This window comes from Gouania willdenowi, chromosome 15 (genome assembly GCF_900634775.1).
Source record: "Gouania willdenowi chromosome 15, fGouWil2.1, whole genome shotgun sequence".
Lineage (NCBI taxonomy): Eukaryota > Metazoa > Chordata > Actinopteri > Blenniiformes > Gobiesocidae > Gouania > Gouania willdenowi.
The window spans coordinates 15,183,392-15,203,977 of NC_041058.1; the positions used below are offsets into that span (position 1 = coordinate 15,183,392).

The 20,586-nt window shown below is 37.3% G+C and overlaps 3 protein-coding genes across 3 annotated transcripts; 1 reads left to right on the forward strand and 2 right to left on the reverse strand.

The window, feature by feature from the left end:
• Window positions 1–37: 37 nt before the first annotated feature.
• Window positions 38–4,657, reverse strand: LOC114476637 (phosphoglycerate mutase 1-like). Its single transcript, XM_028468437.1, has 4 exons — window positions 4,351–4,657; window positions 2,969–3,243; window positions 1,407–1,587; window positions 38–1,159 (listed from the first exon to the last, which is right to left on the reverse strand). The coding sequence occupies exons 1-4, from the start codon at window positions 4,487–4,489 to the stop codon at window positions 990–992; spliced, it is 765 nt and encodes a 254-aa protein (XP_028324238.1). The 5' UTR covers window positions 4,490–4,657; the 3' UTR covers window positions 38–989.
• A 5,086-nt stretch (window positions 4,658–9,743) lies between these two features.
• marveld1 (MARVEL domain containing 1) lies at window positions 9,744–12,902 on the reverse strand. Its single transcript, XM_028468982.1, has one exon. The coding sequence runs from the start codon at window positions 12,645–12,647 to the stop codon at window positions 12,144–12,146; it is 504 nt and encodes a 167-aa protein (XP_028324783.1). The 5' UTR covers window positions 12,648–12,902; the 3' UTR covers window positions 9,744–12,143.
• Window positions 12,903–14,533: 1,631 nt separating this feature from the next.
• avpi1 (arginine vasopressin induced 1) lies at window positions 14,534–18,998 on the forward strand. The gene is made up of 3 exons (XM_028469008.1): window positions 14,534–14,705; window positions 16,676–17,022; window positions 17,100–18,998. The coding sequence occupies exons 2-3, from the start codon at window positions 16,700–16,702 to the stop codon at window positions 17,347–17,349; spliced, it is 573 nt and encodes a 190-aa protein (XP_028324809.1). The 5' UTR covers window positions 14,534–14,705; window positions 16,676–16,699; the 3' UTR covers window positions 17,350–18,998.
• The last annotated feature ends 1,588 nt before the right edge of the window (window positions 18,999–20,586 follow it).

The window sequence follows — 20,586 nt, forward strand, 5'->3', positions numbered from 1 at the left end:
TTTACCTGCTGCAAAAAAATTAAAACAGGAGACAATGGTTGATCCATCCACATTTATTAAATCAGCTCGCATTCAAGGTACATTTTACCAACACTGACAGAAGCACAAATGCCAGTAATATTAGACACAACAGTACTTTTTTTTTATTTTTTAAAGAACCACAAGTAATATGTTAAACTACACAGCCCAACTGTTAGGATCGGAGCATGAGGCACACCAACACTATGAGAGGCAAACAATGACCAGATAATAATTTAATTTAGATCTTAAATCCACCTGACTGTTGCTTGGTTGTGATAATTAAAACAATTGTATCCCAATCTAGTAAATATTCTTGACGTTAACACCATTTTGGTTGCACAGCTTTACAAAAATAAAGAAGACACGAGACAACATTGAAAGTGGCAACATACACGAACATGTTTTTCCTGCAGAGCTGTGTCACTGGTCAATATTTCTCTCATTTCATATAGAAATTAATTGTGTGGGTACATTTTACAATGTGCACAGAATCTGTGTAAAGTAAGCAGACATAGACAGAAAGACAGGTGTGGCACCGAAACTTACTGTACTCCATCTGGATATATATCTTATTACCTTTTATTATTTCTAACTTACTCAAAGAGGAGGTTAGGCATCTGGGGACCAAAGGTTTGCTTTTATTTTAACAATTGGTAAAATTGAATATTGTTGATAAATACATGGATTTATTGCCAGTGCTGCTCATATTAGTGCCTCAACTTTAATTTTCACATCTCATGCAACATATTTTACAATCTCTAGAGGGCTACGGCACCGTGACAAACTTCCCTGCACTGACTAAGCAGAGTGAAGTTGTCCCTGACAACATTCTGCAGTGTAGGATGAGGCAGCACAACCCAGGATAAGTTAGGAATTAGGAAAAACACTTTAATCAGAGGCCCATTGTTAAGTGCCCAATGCTATGGTGACCTTTGGCATTGGGCACAGACAGAGCTTTTGTTTTGCCATTACTTCTTGGCTTTTCCTTGAGCCGCAACAGCTTCCATGGCTTTGCGAACAGTCTCCTCATCACCAAGGAATTGCATGGGCTTCACCGGCTTCAGGTTCTTGTCCAGTTCATAAAGGATTGGGATTCCTGTTGGCAGGTTCAGCTCCATAATAGCTTCATCGGACATTCCTAAAAGATGGCAGACAAAAGGACATACATCGATTTCACTACGTACAAATTCCAATTTGAATATTATCATGCATACCTTTAAAAATAAAATTTACATTATGAGAATAATGTTTTTCAAATTGGCTAATTTCTTCCAATTTTATTAATTGTTCTAAGGTCCACTTTTGTCCATGTACTGCTACTTTTCAGGCTAAATCAAACTAAAAATAAGCTAGTACATTGATTTACATTCTCCAGTACTACCCACCCTCCAAGTGCTTGACAATCCCCCTCAGGCTGTTTCCATGGGCAGCAATGAGCACTCTTTTCCCCTGTTTAATCTGAGGGGCGATCTCCTCATTCCAGAACGGCAGTGCCCGAGCGATGGTGTCCTTCAAGCTCTCGCACGAAGGAAGTTGGTCCTCTGTCAGGTTTCCATAGCGCCGATCCTGTAGCCAATGCATTATTTATATTGTTTTAAATGTAATAGAAAAGACAGAAATAGTACGGAAATGCTGTCAGTTTTTTCTTGCACGTTCACAAGAGGGTTTTGTGTTGATTGAAAATTAATACAGTCAGAATCAAACAAGAAGACATAGTCATCAACATCCCCCGCCAGATGATTGTCATTAAAACTCACAACCTTTACCTAAATGTCCTGAATCTAAGAACTTAGACATATACATAAGAAAATATTATCACATCAGAATATAAAATTACTAACTATCTTAAACGGTTTCTAAGAATAGCTGTCCCCTTTGAAGATACCTTGAACGGAGTCAAAAAACCGCACAAGGGCAATAACTCCGGACAAAATATTTGCGCACTTCTCATTTTCGAACTCCATAAAGGTATTGATACCCTGAAGGCACACACCAAATTTGGTTATCTCATCTTAAACTGTTTGAGAAAAGCTGTTCCCTTTAAAGATACCTCAAACAGTCCAAAAAACGTAACAAGGGAAATAACTCCGGAAAAATTAATTGCGCACTTCTTATTTTCGAACTCCATCAAGGTATTGATACCCTGAAGCCACACACCAAATTTGTTATCCTACCTTAAACAGTTTCTAAGAAAAGCTGTCCCATTTAAGTCGGACGGACAGACGGACTGAGTTCTAACCTACATCCCCCTTCCACACTTTACTGGCAGGGGATAATAATAGTTACTAATTATAATAATAATTTAAAAACATTTCAAATATAATTTTAATCAATGGTTTTTTTTTTTGGTTTTTTTTTTTAAAATACCAATTATTAGGCATTTTACGAGACCCTGCATGGAATCACAACCCCAAGGTTGAAAAACACTGCATTACATAGAATACAGAACTGATATTTAAAAAGAAAAAAAAGGAAGAATTAAATGCTGATTTATGGGAATAATTAGTATCTGGGGACACATAATCTAAAAACAATGGAGGCAAACATTAAGTAATTATGATCAAAAAGGCAGAAAATACACATTAAATATTTCCCCTTAACCTCTGAATACCTTTTTCTTCCAAAGACTGATATATTTGTACTTTAACTAAACTTTGAACCTGAACCATGAGCATCTGTCATATATTAACTAACCCTGACCACCTATTGTGCAATGGTATTAAGACTTGCATTAGCTATTGTGACATCTGCACATATACGTGCTTGACATTTGAAACTTCACGCTGATTGTACACGCTGATTGTGGTCAGCATGATCTGAAGTTCACTATTTCTCAAGTCACACCTCTGGTTTGCAGTTACTCAATGAAGTCGCAAAAACAATACTTCCCTTCCAAATCAGCCAAGCTTTTCAGCTTCTTGTTTGTATTGTAGATACCATATCTCACCTTGCTGATGACGGCGTAGTAGTCGTGCTCTGGGCCCATTGGAGGAGGAGGGGTGTCAAATGAACGCCTCCAGATCTTCACCTGAGCCTCTCCGTGCTTTGCTGCTGTCTCGGCCTTGTTCAGCCCAGTCAGGCCACCGTAGTGACGCTCATTCAGTCGCCAGGTCCGATGCACGGGCACCCACATCTGATCGATGGCGTCCAATGCCAACCATAGGGTCCTGATGGCTCGCTTCAGCACGGAGGTGTAGCAGATGTCAAACTCAAAGCCATTGTCTGCGAGGGTCACATGACAGACATGAGTTTTTGAACTGATGAGATGAGATTATCTACTTTCTAATGCTTCACTACTTATCTAATGAACACTTGTGTGTACACTAAAAATAGTGGGGTAACCACTCATTTTTCCAATATGCAACTACATCTTTGGACAATTTCCACATGCCTCACTCAGCAGCTATTTTTCACCCTATAAGGTAATTTCTGTGACATGAATTCTTTTAATCAGATATGCTAAGTTTGGCAATTGTTGGTTGATAAATACCACTCCATTCAAATGGTCCTCACACTTCAGGATATATAAGCATATTGAGTATAAATCCTGTGTGAATGGAATGGGAAAATAATTAAATAAAACATGTACAGTAGCTGGCGATATGCACCTATCCAAGTTGGTTGTAACATGCCAATAACAGAAGAAGAAGAAGAAGAAGAAGAAGAAGAACCAAAGAAGAAGAACCAAAGAAGAAGAACCAAAGAAGTAGAAGAAGAAGATCATTTTAACCAATTATAGAATAGATTTGAATAGAATACACTTTCATTGATCCCCAGAGGGTAAATTAACATTTTCAGCAACACAATATGAGCAGAGAGTAAGAAGAAAAATAAATATTAATATAGGACAACAGTACAAATGAAGGACATGCATAAATTAGCAGAAATAAAACAACAAATGTGCAAATGACAATTGAGGAATTGGGTTGGGGATGGTGTCAGTGTGCTATTGTTCTGCACACATTAATATTTTGAATGAGTTTATCACACAAATGATACTGTCATGTATATGCAATGAGCAATATTTCAGCAGATAAATGACCTGCTATTATCCCCTGCAGTCTGGATGGCTGCACTTTGTCTTGTGTACCTAACAAAAAGCCTCTGTGAGTCTGATAAATTCTGTAGAAAGATATCTTGGACATACACTAGAACAGACCCAGTGAAACGTCTGTGTGGTGCATCGCCTCTGCACACTGAACCATCCTGTCAGAGGCTCAGGGGAGGCGGATGCGACCTGATGCACGTACAGACTATTACGCAACACTTGCTGGTGATGTTTGGACAGAACATGAAGTACAGACAGAACAGCACCAGGTTTCTCCTCACCTTTCAGGGCCTGTCCTCCTCTCTTGGCCTCCTTCTCCCCAGTTTCACTCAAGTCCGCGTCGAACCATCCGCAGAACCGATTCTCCTGGTTCCAGTTACTCTCTCCGTGACGGATCAGCACTAGTTTGTAAACAGCCATGGTCAATATGGGGTAAAAAACACGTCTATTTATCTAAAAAATTAAAGTTAAGAGGTTGAATGAATCCTGACTCTTAGGATGTGAACACGGACACCAACAGTAACTCCAGGGAGGAGGGACGGTCCAATGAATTCTGCTCTACCGTTTTATCCCACATGGATTGGTTCCTCCCAACACTTCCGGGTTTTCATATCCAATGAAGTTTCTCCATATGACGTCAGTCGGAATCTCTTAGCCAATGAGGAAGTGAGCTTGAGCTGTTGGGGACTCTCGCTGACCTTCACTCAATGTATTTATCCATCCATCGAAATGATAAGTCACGAATACATTATTTATTAATATATTAATGAGAAGCCATGGTCAGTGATAGGTTTGCAAAAATAAAGAAGTTTATCAAATCAAATCAAACTTTATATTGTATTATATTAAAAAAACTACAACTCTACAACCAAGTTGGGACAATTATGAAGATGACATTTTTTGTTCTACTGATGTTCTCATATTGAAATATGCCATTATGAATATTTATTTAATCAAAATCATATGATATATATATATATATATATATATATATATATATATATATATATATATATATATATATATATATATATATATATACACACAACTCCCGCCATGCTTCCCTTTCTTTTACTTGTTGACACTCATCATCCAGCTCGACCTTATTTTCTATTTGAATGCTTAAATCTGACATTATTTTCTGATTATGGTATTGTAATGAATACATTGACTGCAATCTATAAACGGTTTATAACATAGTTTAAAAAATTACCATTACCAAGCATTTTGAGAATATCCGTTTAATTCAGATTTCAGTGTGTGGACATTATGAAAAATCTATCTTAATAAATAAAATAATACATCATTAAAATACAGTACATTATTTCTAATCTTTAGTTTAAGTATAGATAAATGTAAACCTCCCTGATTGATCACCTCAAGATCAAATAGTAATATATTAAAACATCACATACAAACACTTTGTTGCCATTTCTACCTGATTGTGTGAAACAGAACTGTAAAAGTAAATAAATATGCAATTCATCAAAAATAATCCCTTTTTTAAATCAGAAATTCAAGCTTACAGAAAAAAAAGACCTAGAACAGGAACAAAGGAATAATTAATTGGTGGTGAGCTTTGTCTCTATAATCACACACTGAGGAAGCACTGGTTTTACTCGTATTGAAATGGACATTACAATTGTGGATAGGAAGAATGCCAATGTAGATATATATGAAACGTTAATTTTGACTAGGAAGAATTAAACTGTGGATATCTGTTTTACATATCCAGACTAGATATTAAATGTTAAGAGGGATTTCCATAGTAAAGTAGATTAGTGAAAATAGAGATGAGAGAAAATGAGTCGGGTTATTATGACTAATAGCACCCTCTGCTGGACTGTAGTTACATCAATTGGATCCAGAGAAAAATAGGAATTTAACTGTTCTTATTTATTTCTCCTTATAAACAGTGAACTAAGTTTCTCACCATGTTCAGCATGTGGTGAGAGGTATACAACAGTTTCTGAGGGAAAGAGGTCCAGACAGCTCTCTTCACAGATGTTCAGCTAGAATAAATTAATCAATCCAAAGAAGCAAATATAGGCATGTGTTTCCATGAATCAATCACTGTATTGTCATCCATACCTTAATAATAATGTATTTATGATATGACCCTTAGAGGGTTTTTACCAAAATACAAGAAAAGCAAAAAGGTCCTGAAAGATAGATAGATAGATAGATAGATAGATAGATAGATAGATAGATAGATAGATAGATAGATAGATAGATAGATAGATAGATAGATAGATAGAGCGATACTTTGTTGATCCCAAAGGAAATTGTGCAGCAGTCTGTTGCTCACGTTCACACAAACAGAGCAGGATCGACAGATTTAAGAAGTTAAAAACACATAAAAAAGGAATAAATACATAACAGTCCAAGAGAAGTTAAGGCAAGACAATGTTCAAGACATTTCCCTCTCTCCTCCTCTGCTCCTCCCTGAAGTGGCTCTGTCCTTGGAGCATGCCAGAGAGAAGAGTCTGAAGACCAAGTTAAGGGGTTGGCTCTGATTGGACAGGATTGACTTAAACATGAGGAACACTCATTGCGTAATTTAGGAAGCCTTCGTGCATCCATATGCATTCCCTGAAGAGACGACTTTCCTCTCGCAGGTCTGTCAGGAACAAATGAAAAGCCGATTGGCCTTCTTCTTATTCCACCCATGCAGAAGTCTCAACTGGCCGACCAGTCGACTGATCTCCTGAACCAAAAAAACACGCAAAGCTACAGTTTCAGGCTCAAGAGCAGCAGGGAAATGAATAAAATACACTACATTTCCTCTTTGTTTGCACCTTGTCAGACATAATGTCAGTCATACTCAGATCAATGCAGAGTTTGAGGCCTGTAGACTGAGCCTCAGCCAAACGCTCCTTGGTGACAGCCTTCATGACCTGTTCAGTGAACTGAGGCTGGTCTCTGCTCACACCTGTATGAAAAACACATTTAGTCTTACTGATACATCTTAAAAAGACATATTCTGTTGACGATGGAGCTTCCGCCTCTCTTTCTTCTCTTGTCTTTTGCTCTTTTTAGAAGCCATCTGCCTCTCCTATAGTGTCGCTGCTTCTTCAGGACATTCCTCTGTTTAATAAAAGTTAACAGGCTGTCAACCACTCAAACAATATATATTCCAATTTTGCAAAAATGTCTCAAATCCTGTAGATAGAACTCCTTTGAGATGTTTCCCCCAAAATGAACTATGATGCTGCTAATAATAATCTTTGAATAATAAAGGCTGTTTAGTTGTTACTTGCAGTGGCTACAGTTTGATGCAAATTTTGTTTGATGTCCATCACTCTGCTTCTACACATCGAGATAAGAACAATATTATGATAAATCAAGGATATTTCTAAAGTTGAAAATGTGTCTGTACATGCAGCATTTTGTCATTTCATTAATCTCTGATAGTATATAACTAGATTGTATTTATAATTCATTCCGAAGTATAGGGATGTTCGATGTGACGACAAGTCCGGGTCATGTCTGCGGAAATTAAACTTATAATAATAATAATAATAATAATAATAATAATAATAATAATAATAATAATAATAATAATAAATGTTCCTCCTTCCCGGCTGGTTCACGCAATAACACACTTTAAACATCTTGGCAAAGAACAAGCCAAATTTGTGAAGCTGTGTTATTTTCAAAGCTCTATAAATAGCTATTATAGTTTCTCACCACCGCCTGCCATTTTCCTCACACAACACCCAAAAACACTGCTCCCATTCACAAGTGCCTTCTGGGCTGCTGCAACAGATGTGGAATCAACAATCCCTGTCACCATGTTGGGAAACTGCATTAGAGGAAAACATGGCCATAGGCTGAGAACATTGAGCTGATTCATGCTGTGCTCATACAGGAAATGCCAATCTGACATTCAAGCTCCGACTTCTTCACTTGACTTCCATCTGGTTCTATAACCCATCTATTCCTCTCCTTCTCTGCTCCTGTGGAATGTGCATCTCAGCATGAAGATGTGGTTAACAGGGCACTGCTGTGTGTGTGTGTGTGTGTGTGTGTGTGTGTGTGTGTGTGTGTGTGTGTGTGTGTGTGAGTGTGTGAGTGTGTGTGTGTGTTTTCATGTTTCAAGTGAGTACATGCAGCTTCCTGAGCAAGCCCACAGACTGTCTATCTACCAGCAGGACAAAGAACAGGAGGGAGGCAGACACCGACAGGATGAAACGCTTCCACTGGGAATTACTTAGCAGTAAAATGGGTGGGTACTTAGGAAGTCCTTTATAGCTGTTGGGTGGGACTTTCCTTCCAGTATACACACCTTGGTCAGGAAACTTTGAGTAACACCAAACCGTGTGTACAACTGTGTCCTTTTGAGTATTGTTGAAATTGCGTAAAATTGAAATGTACACTCTTCTAGCCATAAGAAACACAGAGTTAAGCCTACTTTAAAGGTTCTTTTTCCTATTGCAACTGTTTTACACTTCTTCTTTCTGCCCTTGTTCAGTCTGTTGGGTTTTTTCTTACATGTGGCTCCAGTCTACACTAAACATGTGAATCTCCATCACTGACAACGATTCTATACGAAACTCAATACACTACCAGCGATGCGATACGATTTGATATGATTCTCCCCTGAGCAGCGGCGCCGTATCGATACTAGTGGGCAGGGATGGGCGATATTGACTCTAAAAAGTATCTCGATAATTTCTGGTATTACCACGATAACGACTCAAAGAGCTCGTGAGCATATGGATCACTATTAGTGTTATTGTATGCAATTTATTTCTTTCCTCACTTGAAATTAAATTATTTTCTAAAAAAAAAAAATAGTATGCAATAGATTAAAGAAAGAAATAAATAAACATCCTAATTAGAGGAAATTACAAATGAACACTGTTCATATTAATGTGATTTTACTCTATCATGTAATTGAAATTAAATTACATTCAGCTTTACCCTTTTACTGTCATCAGAGATATCTTACTGTTGCTGTCTGACGTTTAGGGAAAAATTTTACCGTGCAATAGCAACAACCTAAAATAAGAACTAAGATACAATAAATGCGGCATTTGACGTGCAAAACCTTAGCTTTGTGTAACAAAGGGTGACCACTGCTCTAATCATCTGCATATACTTTGTGCCACAAATGACTTAAAGGAGCATTTATCATTGACACCATTTTTAATTTTTGCATACCTTAAACTCATTATTAATGCCAATGTAAATGCATTAGAACACAGAATGTCGACATTCATTTGAAACATCCTCTGCTCGCCTCCTTTAACAGTGTTACAGTGAGAGCAACCCTTGTACTGTATTGATGTGCAACATAAAGCCTCAGTTTTTCCTTTAGTTAATGACATAGTGTGATTATCTCTGCTGTGCAAACAGTTCAGGTCTGGGGAGCTAAAGCACTTCTTTTATGTGGTTAAATGGCACAACATAAAAATGATCCCTGCTGATTGGCCGGGGCTTTTTTTTTATCTCCCAACAGGAAGTTCCTGGGGCCTTCTGTTCCACGACTCCTTAAATCTGTTTCATTTTTTTTTTCTGTTTTTTTTCAAAAGCAACTATGACTTCACTTTGCACATGCACATATTTTTCCAATTTTCCTTTGAAAGAATACCGATATATACATCCCCCCCCCACCCCATGTCGCTCATCTGAAGATTGTTCTGTACAAAGATAAAACAAAACTTCTCACTTATTCACTCATTTGTCTTTATTTTGTCTTTGGATTTGCAAAATAAACCTTTTAGGAACTTTTTAGGTCCACAAAGTACACTTTAACACCAGTCACATTAATACCTTTAGATTGTTATTTCACTTTTAATATTTATTCAGATGGCAATGGTTTAAAAATAAAAAAACAAACAAAACAAAGCCAAAGCCATGCTAGTAGAATTCCCCACAGTCTGAGTTCATGGACGCAGTCGGACATCCTAAAGAAGTTGTAGAAACACCTGTTTTTATCTTCTGTGTTCTGTAAAATTGGAGTTGAAGACAATAGCATCTCTGCATTTTTCAACAGTGGAGTAATGATGGATAAAAATAAGACATCGCATTGAAATGTGATGAAAAGCCAACACACTGACACATTGTCACAGTTGGACCCTGATATAGCCTGTGGGAATGCATTCATTTCAAATGAGAAATGTTGTTTGAACATCGACTGTCACTTTTCTGTCCAAGCAGTCTGGTATTTGTTATTGTACTGTATATAATCCAACCAAAGTGCACTTTTAATCTGTCTATATCACACTTTTGTTTATGCCCCATAACTGTGGTTTATTGACCTGTTTACATGGAGACGGAGAGGGAAGCGTTTTTAAAACAGCACCGAACAGCCTTTGCCATGTAAACGGACAGCCACGACACGACAAAACTTTTGCATTCTCACTTGTAAATGTAGTCGTTTAAACCGGGCTTAAATGTTCAAATGTTTACAACCACTTTTAAAAACAAAAACAAAAAAAAAGCAGATAATCAGAGTATGATTTCCTGCTGGGTGACAGGTAACCTGCATAAAGACCAAAAAAAAAATAGTTAAGATCATCCAATATCCAATTTAATACGTTCTTAATCCAGTTTAGTTTGTTTTTACTGTCAATAATGCATTACTAGATATATCTTAGCAAATATACTGTGTCATGCCTTCAGTATACCTAAAATGTGTTTTTTTTTGCTTCACTCTGGGCACTGTTTTCCTTCCAAAGTCCGAAAATATTAATTAATGTTTTAAGTGCAGCCTTTAAAATACATAGGAGTGAATGAGTGTGTAAATGTCATATGTTCCTGCAAAAAAATAGTGTTAACTTCTGTTTGGGGTGTAACCACCACAACCATGAGGATGATACTAAATCTATATAAAAGAATGATTTCATTTATTTTTCATTTAAGGAGAATCAAAGGTGTCTGTGGATGCTCGAAACATACTTATAGTATTTCTCATCATGAGGTTTTGTATTTTCAGTATTAGCCTTCTTATTACTTATTACTGCCTTTATCTTTGTGAAGCATGTGAACATTTCCCTACCATTTATTCTCATGTATCACCTGGATAATATATTATACTGCCTAATTTTTTAGACATGTCATTTGACAGGAGGCCTCTGGGAATTTTTCTCCCGCTGTAAAAGTAACTCGGACATTAGCCCATTTGTTTACCTTATACTGACATTTTTCCTGACATTGCATATAATTTAAGTTGTAATTTATATGCAACATCATTAGGATTTCTATTGGTGTTATGATTGTTTTTGATCCACTGGATGGAAAAACTTTTATTGTTAGCAATGGGCCTAATAGAATGTATTGATGCTATTTTTCATCATTATTCCCAATACTATTGGTTTAGAATAACATGCTCTGATTTCTGTTAAATGTAGGATTTATAGCTAAGGCATACTGTACTACACCAGTGGTTCCAAACCTTTTTTGGATCGTGACCCCATTTCAAGATTACAATTTTTTTTTTTTCCCTTCTTGAATGACTTTTTGATCATGTTTGTTATACTGTTACAGTACATACACAGAATACAGGATTAGTGACAAAATGCGCCTGCTCAGATATTTTTACACTTCATTTTTTCCTGTGCTTGATTCATATTTGAGAAAGTGAAATTATAGAATGCAGTTGTTTAAGATTGTGCGTTGTAATTTCATTTTGATAAGATTAATATTAAAAAAACAAACAAAAAAAAAAACAAAACAATTTAATCAGTAACTTTTATTTTTAATCAATTATTGGACATTTTAGGTGACCCCACATGGGATCTCGACCCCAAGGTTGAAAAACGCTGTACTAAACCATCATAACACATACTCAGACTCATTAGTTTTACATAGGGAATGAGGTTACCAATACACGGTTGGAGACAAATGGATGTCATACACTCTAGTAATAATAATAAAAATAATAACAATAATAATAATCATGAGGCTTATCCTGAGAAGTAGTTCTTCCTTTTGTACCTGAATGGATTAAAGCAAAGAGAGGGATTGTTATTGGGATACAGTGGAGTCCAGTCTGCCATCATTGTGGGCTGACTGTTTGCAGGAAGTCACAGTGTAGATAACTGTTCCTCATCCACATGGACCTTCTTTAGATGACACTTTGTTCCCCCCGACACTTTCTGCACGCCCCATAAATAACTGAGAGCAGATAAGCCAGGCAGCACAGGCAGGAGAACACAGCGGCCGTCAGGTAGACCTTGTACAGACAGTAAAGTTTGTACTGATCCAGGTTGCAGTACGAGTTTCGATCCGTTTTGTTGATCATGATCCCGATGGCGGGCAGGTAGAGCGAGGCCGCCGCCACGTCGTGCGCCAGGTTGGTTCCCAACCAGCGGTGGCCCCCCAGCACCGGGACCAGGTCCTGCTTGTCCAGGAGGGTGACGAAGAACAGGGCGAGGGTGAGGAGCCAGAACAGGACCGCCACGAACAGTACGAAGTGAATGGAGCCCTCGTATTTGTTAGCCGCGATGGTAATCCACAGTCCGGCCCCGAAGAGGATCTGCAGAATCCGGATGATTCCCAGTAAACTCTGGAGGAACTTGTGGATGTTTCTCCTCACCTGAGGCTGAGTCTGAGGAGGTTGGGGTGGCATCTCTCACCCTCTGTATCTCTATCTCTCCCCCAGTCCGATCACACTCAGCAGCTTTTCCACAGGGCGGATGCTTTGTTTCCCAGCTGTAAACAGCTGGAAGTAAAGATGGCTTTAAAAAGTAGAAACGGCTCCAAAAAAAGGTTCAAAGTGCGCAGGGATTGGTTTAAAAAAAAAAAAAAAAACAAGAACTGTCTGTTCTTTCCACAAGCCCTGAGTTTGAAATGACAAGACTTCTCGTATGTTTCGTCTTTTCCGTTTCCTCCGTTGTTGAATGCAGCGTCTGTGTTTGGGGGCTGGTTGATGGAGAGGAGGTGGTCTGTAATTCAAAGCCTTCTGTAAGGGGGGGGGGGGGATCCATCCATGTCCACTGTTTGGAGCTGTAGACTAACAACTCAGTGCAGGGATTACAAACAAATATCATGTAAAACAGAATAAACACAATTATAACATGGCTATTTAAAAACTTTCCCTTTTCATCCTTTGTTTATAAAGCAATTTTCAGTGTACAATTAAAAAAAAACAAAAAAAAAAAAAAAAAACTATTTTTCAAATCCCTAAATCGCAGAAGGGCTCTACATTTTTGTAATAGCTCATCAGAGTGGACCATACAAAAAAAGAAGAAGAAATGAACAGTTATGGGAGAAAACAACAGATAAAGTGTATTTTATTGTTATAGACCTAAACCTATTTTCAGCATTGGTCAGTGTCTCTTTTTGCCATTTTATTTAAAATGGAATACACACAAAAGCACTAAGAGAACATGCAAACCCACAGAAGAGTTCTAGGACCCCCCTCCCTGATTTATAAATAGTCAAAAACAGTATTAGTCTCGTGTACCCCATTTGCATCTTGGTCAAATAATGTGTACCTCCTCTTCATCTCAGAAGTCCCCTCTCCATAATTTAATATGCTTTTTAATTTGTGGAACAACAGGCTATTTTAAACCCGTAACTGTGTCTTGAACATTGGTTCCCTAAGGCAGAATTCAAAACAATAAACATCATTTGAAGTGGATTTTTTAAAAAAAAAATGAAATACCATGCAACTTATTTGTGATTACTTAGTAAGCAAATAGCTAATTATTGTCTCCTATTGTCAGAAGTGTGATACAATGGCTTCTACAGCATAACATAATCCTGTTTTATAAATATTACATATAATAATATTGTATTCTATCAAGCAATAGTTTTTGTCAGTTTGTGGTGAATTTGTTAAAAAGAGTAGCCTAAAAAAAGAACCATGGACTATTTTCCTATTATTTTTAAATTCATTGTGAAACCTTTCCAAGTACCCCCTGCAATGTGTTCCTGTACTCCTAGGGGTACACGTACCCCTGTTTGGGAACCGCTGTGTCAGAGCAATTTGATGTTAATATCTGAGACACTCAGTCATGCTTATTAAAATATTTAACATTAAACTTGTTAGAACAATTACCCTGCAAATATCTGTATTTTATATATTTTTAACAAATGGCCGATTAAACTTTTTCAGAAAAATAGGATAAAAACAGTGTTTCTACTATGTTTATCTTTAACACTTGTAACATGTATGAATACAATCTGGACACTAGAGGTGTAGTTTCAACATTTCTGTAGTTTTTTTGTCTATATTGTGTAAAATGTAATATTTGTGCTCATTCTGGTGATTCCTGTGTAACAAAGCCCGCTAGGAGCCGTGCGTCACCGTGTCTCACTCAAACGTGCCAGCTCAGCCAATGACGTCAATGGATTTGGACGCGCACGCACCACGTAACACAAGGCGGAGCTAAAAAAACAAAAAACAAAAAACAAACTTGTTCCCGCCTTTTGAGTTCCCTGATTGGTGGACATAAATCAACGTAGCTCCAAATCCGTGCTCCCATTGGCTGCTTTAGTCGACATTGAGGTGTGATTGACAGGTGGATCAAGGACACCGTTTGTTTGCAAGTGGCCTCAGTCTGGAAACATTTGATCTTCTGGTTGGACTTTCTAATGCAAAATGTGCTCAGGACGAAGGCAGAGACAATAGAGGAGAAGCGCAGCGGTTTTTTTTGGGTTTTTTTTTTTCTTTATTCTATAGGTGAGCGCAACCGATCACATCACGTGACTATCATGAGACGTGTGTTTACATCTTCCAATACAAAGAGAATAATCCAACACAGTAGATCGCTCTGTTTAACCACATTCTGACGGATTTTACTTAGAATTAAATGTCCTTTGTGAATATCTGTCATCTTACATCAGTATATTTCTGCACCAGTCAAAAAATAATTTGTTTTACAACTGCAAGAAAATGGCAATATCCTGGATTTGAAGTGATTTTTATGGTATATTATTTATTATATTATTACATACATTTTAAAGAGATCTGATCCTACCAAATAGGAAACATCTATTTTAATTAATTTAGTTTACTTTAAACTTTTTATGCACAGAAGCGTTCTAAAGCTAGGGTAGCAGTGACATGAATGTTTGCCAGTAGGTTTTAAAAGAAAATATTTTAAGGACACGTGATTGCAACTGTGTAACATTATGTGGCCAATACTGCTGAGCATCATAGCATTCGGCTCGTCAAATCTCTGATCATGAAAATCCTTCAAGAATCACAGTTCTTGTAATAAAGCTAAATATTAGAGTTAGAGTTTAACTTCTCTGAAACGGGTCTAAAGTAGCCATTTGTTAATTTTTGAAATATATATTTTTGTTGGAGTAAAAGTTTTGCCAGACTCTCTCCTGTAAGGGATCGCTGGCCCTCAGAAAAAAAAAATACAAAATCAAATCATGTGACAAACTACGTCGGCTACTTTGCTTTTTTTGTTCATGGATTTCCAAATGTGTCATGTATTTGATGCCTCACTTGAATGAAATATAAACTAGGAAATGTGACATTAAAAAGGAAAAAAAAAAAAAAAGAAAAAAAAAGATGCACCACACTTTTGGAAATCTAATTGTGAGCAAAAGATGGAGTTGACCCATGGTGCATGTCAGCAGTAGTCTGGCAGGTTGCATTTATAAGAAGAGTTCCTCAAGCTGCTTGAAAGTGGTTTTCTCTAGTCTAGAGGGTTGCTGGTTGAATATCTAGGGCTGACCTGGGTCACTCAGGTGTTGCTTTCATCCTAATGTCTTGGTTGGAGGTATGTGCTTGGAGAAAGATAAAGATGCCATCTGTATGTTAATGGGCTTTAAGGGGAAATCTGTCACCTGTTTGTGGAAGAAGGATTACAGAATGAGAGCAGGCGACTCATTGGCTCCTTCAGCTGTTGATATCCCTGCAGGAGGTGGTTGGATTTATTTTGTGTTTGTTTTGAACATGTAAACAGAATATCATAAGAAACAAAATAAACGTGAAGAAAAAACAAAAAGATTTTCAACACAATTTTACAATTCACGTTACATTTTTGAAAAGGAGTGGGAATAAGTAGATACTTATTTAATCCCACCCCCCATCCATAAATCCCTTTTTTTGTTAATTAATAGGGATGTCCCAATATAACTTTTTCATTTCCGATATGATACCGATATTGCAGCCTTGCGTATCGGCCGATACCGATATTGATTGTACAGTATATCAGCATGAATCATACATACTTTTATGACTTTTTTTTCTTTAATAAGAAAATTATAATGACTTATTTTGTTGTGTGGAATGTTAGAAAAGGGTTGATCAAGTGATGTTACTCAAACAGAACAATAGTCAGCAACAGTTGGTATGACCCATTTACTATTCACCCATTGGTTAGATACATTTTAACCTTCAACATAATATCTACAGTATTCTACAATTGAATAAAATAAATAAAAAATTAATTGGGGAATTTTTTTTTTTTTTTTTTTTTTTAAATTCTGGAGAACCCGGAAATTTGAGTCCGATATCTGATATTCATTTTTCAGGCTAATATCAGACCGATATTCGATATCGGATCGGGACACCTCTATTAATTAACTAGCTTCTCATTATATCAATACATACCATGTTATTTATTTAATTTTTTTTAAAATGTTCACTTGATATTTTAGATAATTCTATCTTATCTTGTCTTGTCTCCTCAGAAAAGAGCCCGTGTTCCTCCTTGGATGGATACTGGACCAGCCTCCCCTCCGTCCTCTGTGTTGGCGGGCCCTTCCTCCCTCTGGAGACTGACCGATAGGAGGAGTAGAAAAACTGGATCGGGAAATATATTCAGCGATGTGAACCTGTGGCAGCTCCAGAAACTGTTCCGTGCAGCAGGGGACCAGGACGCAGAGCAGAGGGCCCAACTCGTTTGGGGTCATGGGGACGAGGCTGAGCTGGCTCAGGCTTTGGTTGGACTGAGGACTCGAAGTCAGCGGAGAGGTCTGAGGAGTGCTGGAAGGGACACGCTGGGTGCACACTGGTTGCGAGCCTTCAATCACCTCAGGTAGAATTCTTTTGAAATAACAATTCAGAAATACATTTCGCTACTTTTTTCCTGATAAGCAACCTTTTTTTATTCAGGATTGACGAGATCTCAACAGGCAGCCAGAGGATGGATCCTGAAGAAGAGAGCGACTCCGAGGCAGGAGCACATGGCAGTCCAGATTCCCACAGACACACCTTAGTAGGGGCAACAAAAAATGCTCCAGGATCATTAACTGAGGACCAGGAGCTCACAGAGACTAATGGAAAACCTGTTAGAACAACATCTGGACAGAGAAGAGGTGGAGAGAGCAACTCAGAGAGATACCTTCACAGAATACTACACTGACCATGGCTGAACCACTGAAAGAGTAACATGGACTTATTTAAGATAGAATGAGACTGTGTCAGCTTCTCACAGTGCCTATCTGGGCTTTAAGGGCCTGTACTACAAAGCTGTGTGCTGTCTGGCAGGGACGAGCCTACTGCAGCAGCTGCTGCTCAGACCAGTAACTACAGAGTTATACGTGTATTCATGTTAGAGTTTCTAAAACACCAGAAAAATCTCCAATAACACCAGATAAAGTCCATACGCTTGTCACTAGTCTATATTGAGAAAAAAGTCATGAGGAGCTTTCACAAAAGACACCGGTAAGGGAGGTTGAGTTTTGGTTTTTGTTTCAAAACGGAGCGCAGAGAAAATTCTACATACCGCAGCTTTAAACAAGGTGATTTCAGCCTGGCTACATGCACGATCACAGGAAAGAGATTGCAGCGTCTGACCAATCACAAACACGGAGAAATCGTGCAGAGCAGCTTACGTCACAATTGAGGAATCATTTGTAAAAAATATGAAGACTTCAAATCAATAACTCAGACCAAAAACAAATCTGTTGCTGCAGAAAAAGCAGGAAGGAAAGAATGCAAGCAGGAAGCTACCGACACAGTAAATGCGTAAAATCTGCGGATTACACAATATTAATTAATCGGAGAACAAACGGAGCCTTTGATCTGTTTTACTTTACTGCGTTTATACAGCTCAGCCTACATCATAGGGAGGACAATATTTGTATTGTATACAGCCTGTGTTATCTTACTGGACTGAGGCTCTCTGCGTCACCACAAAATACATGAATGAATTAATGAATTTATCGGTCAGAGAGCACCCAACACATGCAGGCTTTATCAGCTGACTAATGGATGTCATCGGGTAAATCAAAGGATTGCATCAATACCTAAATAGTGTCCCGAGAATGTCCCACCTATTTATGGGCAGGTAGTATCCCAAGAGATCTGATTGGTCTGTAGGCGGGGCTTTTGTATTAGCTAATTCACTTCTTCACCTGTTTCTGACCAGGTTAGCCTTTCAGCATAAGTTACCATGCTGATTTACCCCGGTAAGAAGTTAGCCAGCGTCGTAGTACAGCGCACAATGAATATATTCCGGAAGTTCGTGCGATACGAGGAAATCCAGCTTCGTAGTACAGGCCCTAAATGGTTGCCTGCAGTCTGTATTAACTGGTTTCTTACTGGATGCATACACAACCCAAACCGAGGCCTCCCATTGGCCCCAGAAAAATGCCTTACTTTATCAATCTTTCTGATGAAACCTTTTCTCTCAGGATATGCACACAATCACAAAGTCTGATGTGATTCAAAAAACAAAACAAAAATGTACCTTTCTGTCTCAAATGGCAGAAGGGTGTCATTTTGTGTGCCATTAGGTTCTTTAGTTAGTAATGATAAAAAAGTTACTTGTGTGTTTGATTTAGTTTGTATGTTTAGCTTACTGTCCAACAATGTGCTTGTTGATTTAACAACACAGTGATTCAGATTGTGAATCATTTAGTGTTGAATAGATTTTGCAAAAAAAAAAAAAAAAAAAGGTTAATGATGTTTAAATAACTTGCTACAAGGGGAAGATGTCCATTCATCTATTTTCAGACCCGATTGTTCCTGTTTTTCAGGGTCGCGGGGCATGGAGAAGATGTGATCTATTAAAAAGGCACTGATTGCACTAAGAAACTTTCAACCCCGACAGGAAAATAATGGTTTCCTTTATTGTACCAAAGTAAAATAGGAAGAAAGTTAGATTACCGATATTTAAAAAAAAGAAACTGCAGGTATAGGTTGTACTTCTGTGACTGCTATGCTTTTCAGTTGAAACGTAATTTAACCTTATTTGACATGAAGTTACTGTAATAGAAACTAACTGATGGAACTGTAGAAATGCTTACTAGCTTTATTAACACACTGTACCTCTAACACTCATTTGTTATTAATTGTGCAAGATCCACCTCATGTTTTATCTGTTGATATTTTTTAGTCCCATGTCCCACTACATCTTTTTATGACATTAAACAACATTAGAAATTACTTATTAAATAACTTAAACGCATGGTGTAAAATGCTTCTTTTCATTGTTAACTTCCTCTTCTAAGACATGATTTTTTTAAAAATGTAATTAAATGTTAAAATTGTAGTTTTTTTTTTTTTTGGTTTGATTATTATATTTGAGATTTTTCGAACTCTTTAGACTCTGTGATTGTTTTTTAAAAAAATAAATCCATTTCTCACGTTGCACTTCAACTTAATTTTCGCTAGATGGCGATAATGGTTTGGTTTTCGTTGCAACGATGTAGTCACGAAAAAAAAAAAAAAAAAAAAAAAAAAACACTTTTCCATTTGAAACTACAATATAATAATACTGTACCTAATAATTTGTCTGTTCTAATCTACATCAAATTCTCAGTGATAAAAACCCTTTTGTTATACATTTACTGGAATAACCCACACCAACTAAAATAATACATTTTCTCAAATGAAACCCAGGACATTTCCTGCTCAGAGATAATTATAATATAATTTAAAACATTTAGAAAAATTATCAAAATGAAATGAAGAAACTAGACAATTATGGTTTCATTTTTTATGACATGTATTCCTATTTAACAATAATAAGTGCAAAATAGTGTATACTAATTTAAGTGTATGCATGCATTGTATGACGCAACTAGATATGAAAAAACTCTGCATTTGCTGTGATAAATTTTACATTTTTCATCTTGTCAAACACTGGAACTTACAGTTTTACTTCTTTGAAGTCTGCATTGCAGTGCTCTGTCTCCACTTTGTGTCCTTTTTTTTTTTTTTTTTTTTTAAAAAAAAAAGTGGATCAAAACGTACAAGGACAACATCACACAGTCACAACTGTTATATGACAGTAAATAATTAAACCAGAACACCAGGCCAGGAGAGTACAGTAGCACCTTAGCACATCTATCAAACTGAATTAGGCTCCACCTGAAAGCACTCCTGTCTCTATACTGTTTCCCGTCAGCAGCATTTCCCTCTGCTCTGTTCTCTGACTTCTCAAAATTAAAAGTGTAAAGAAGTCATTGAACACTTCCTTTATGCATAAAAATTCATTCACTACAGGCATTTTAAAGAAAAATTGCTTTGTTTACAGGGGTCACCAACCTTTCTGAAACTGTGAGCTACTTCATAGGTACTATATAGTCCAAAGGGCTACCAGTTAGAAAAGCACTTTCACGGTTTCAAGTTAAGAAAATAAAGAAGGCTAGCA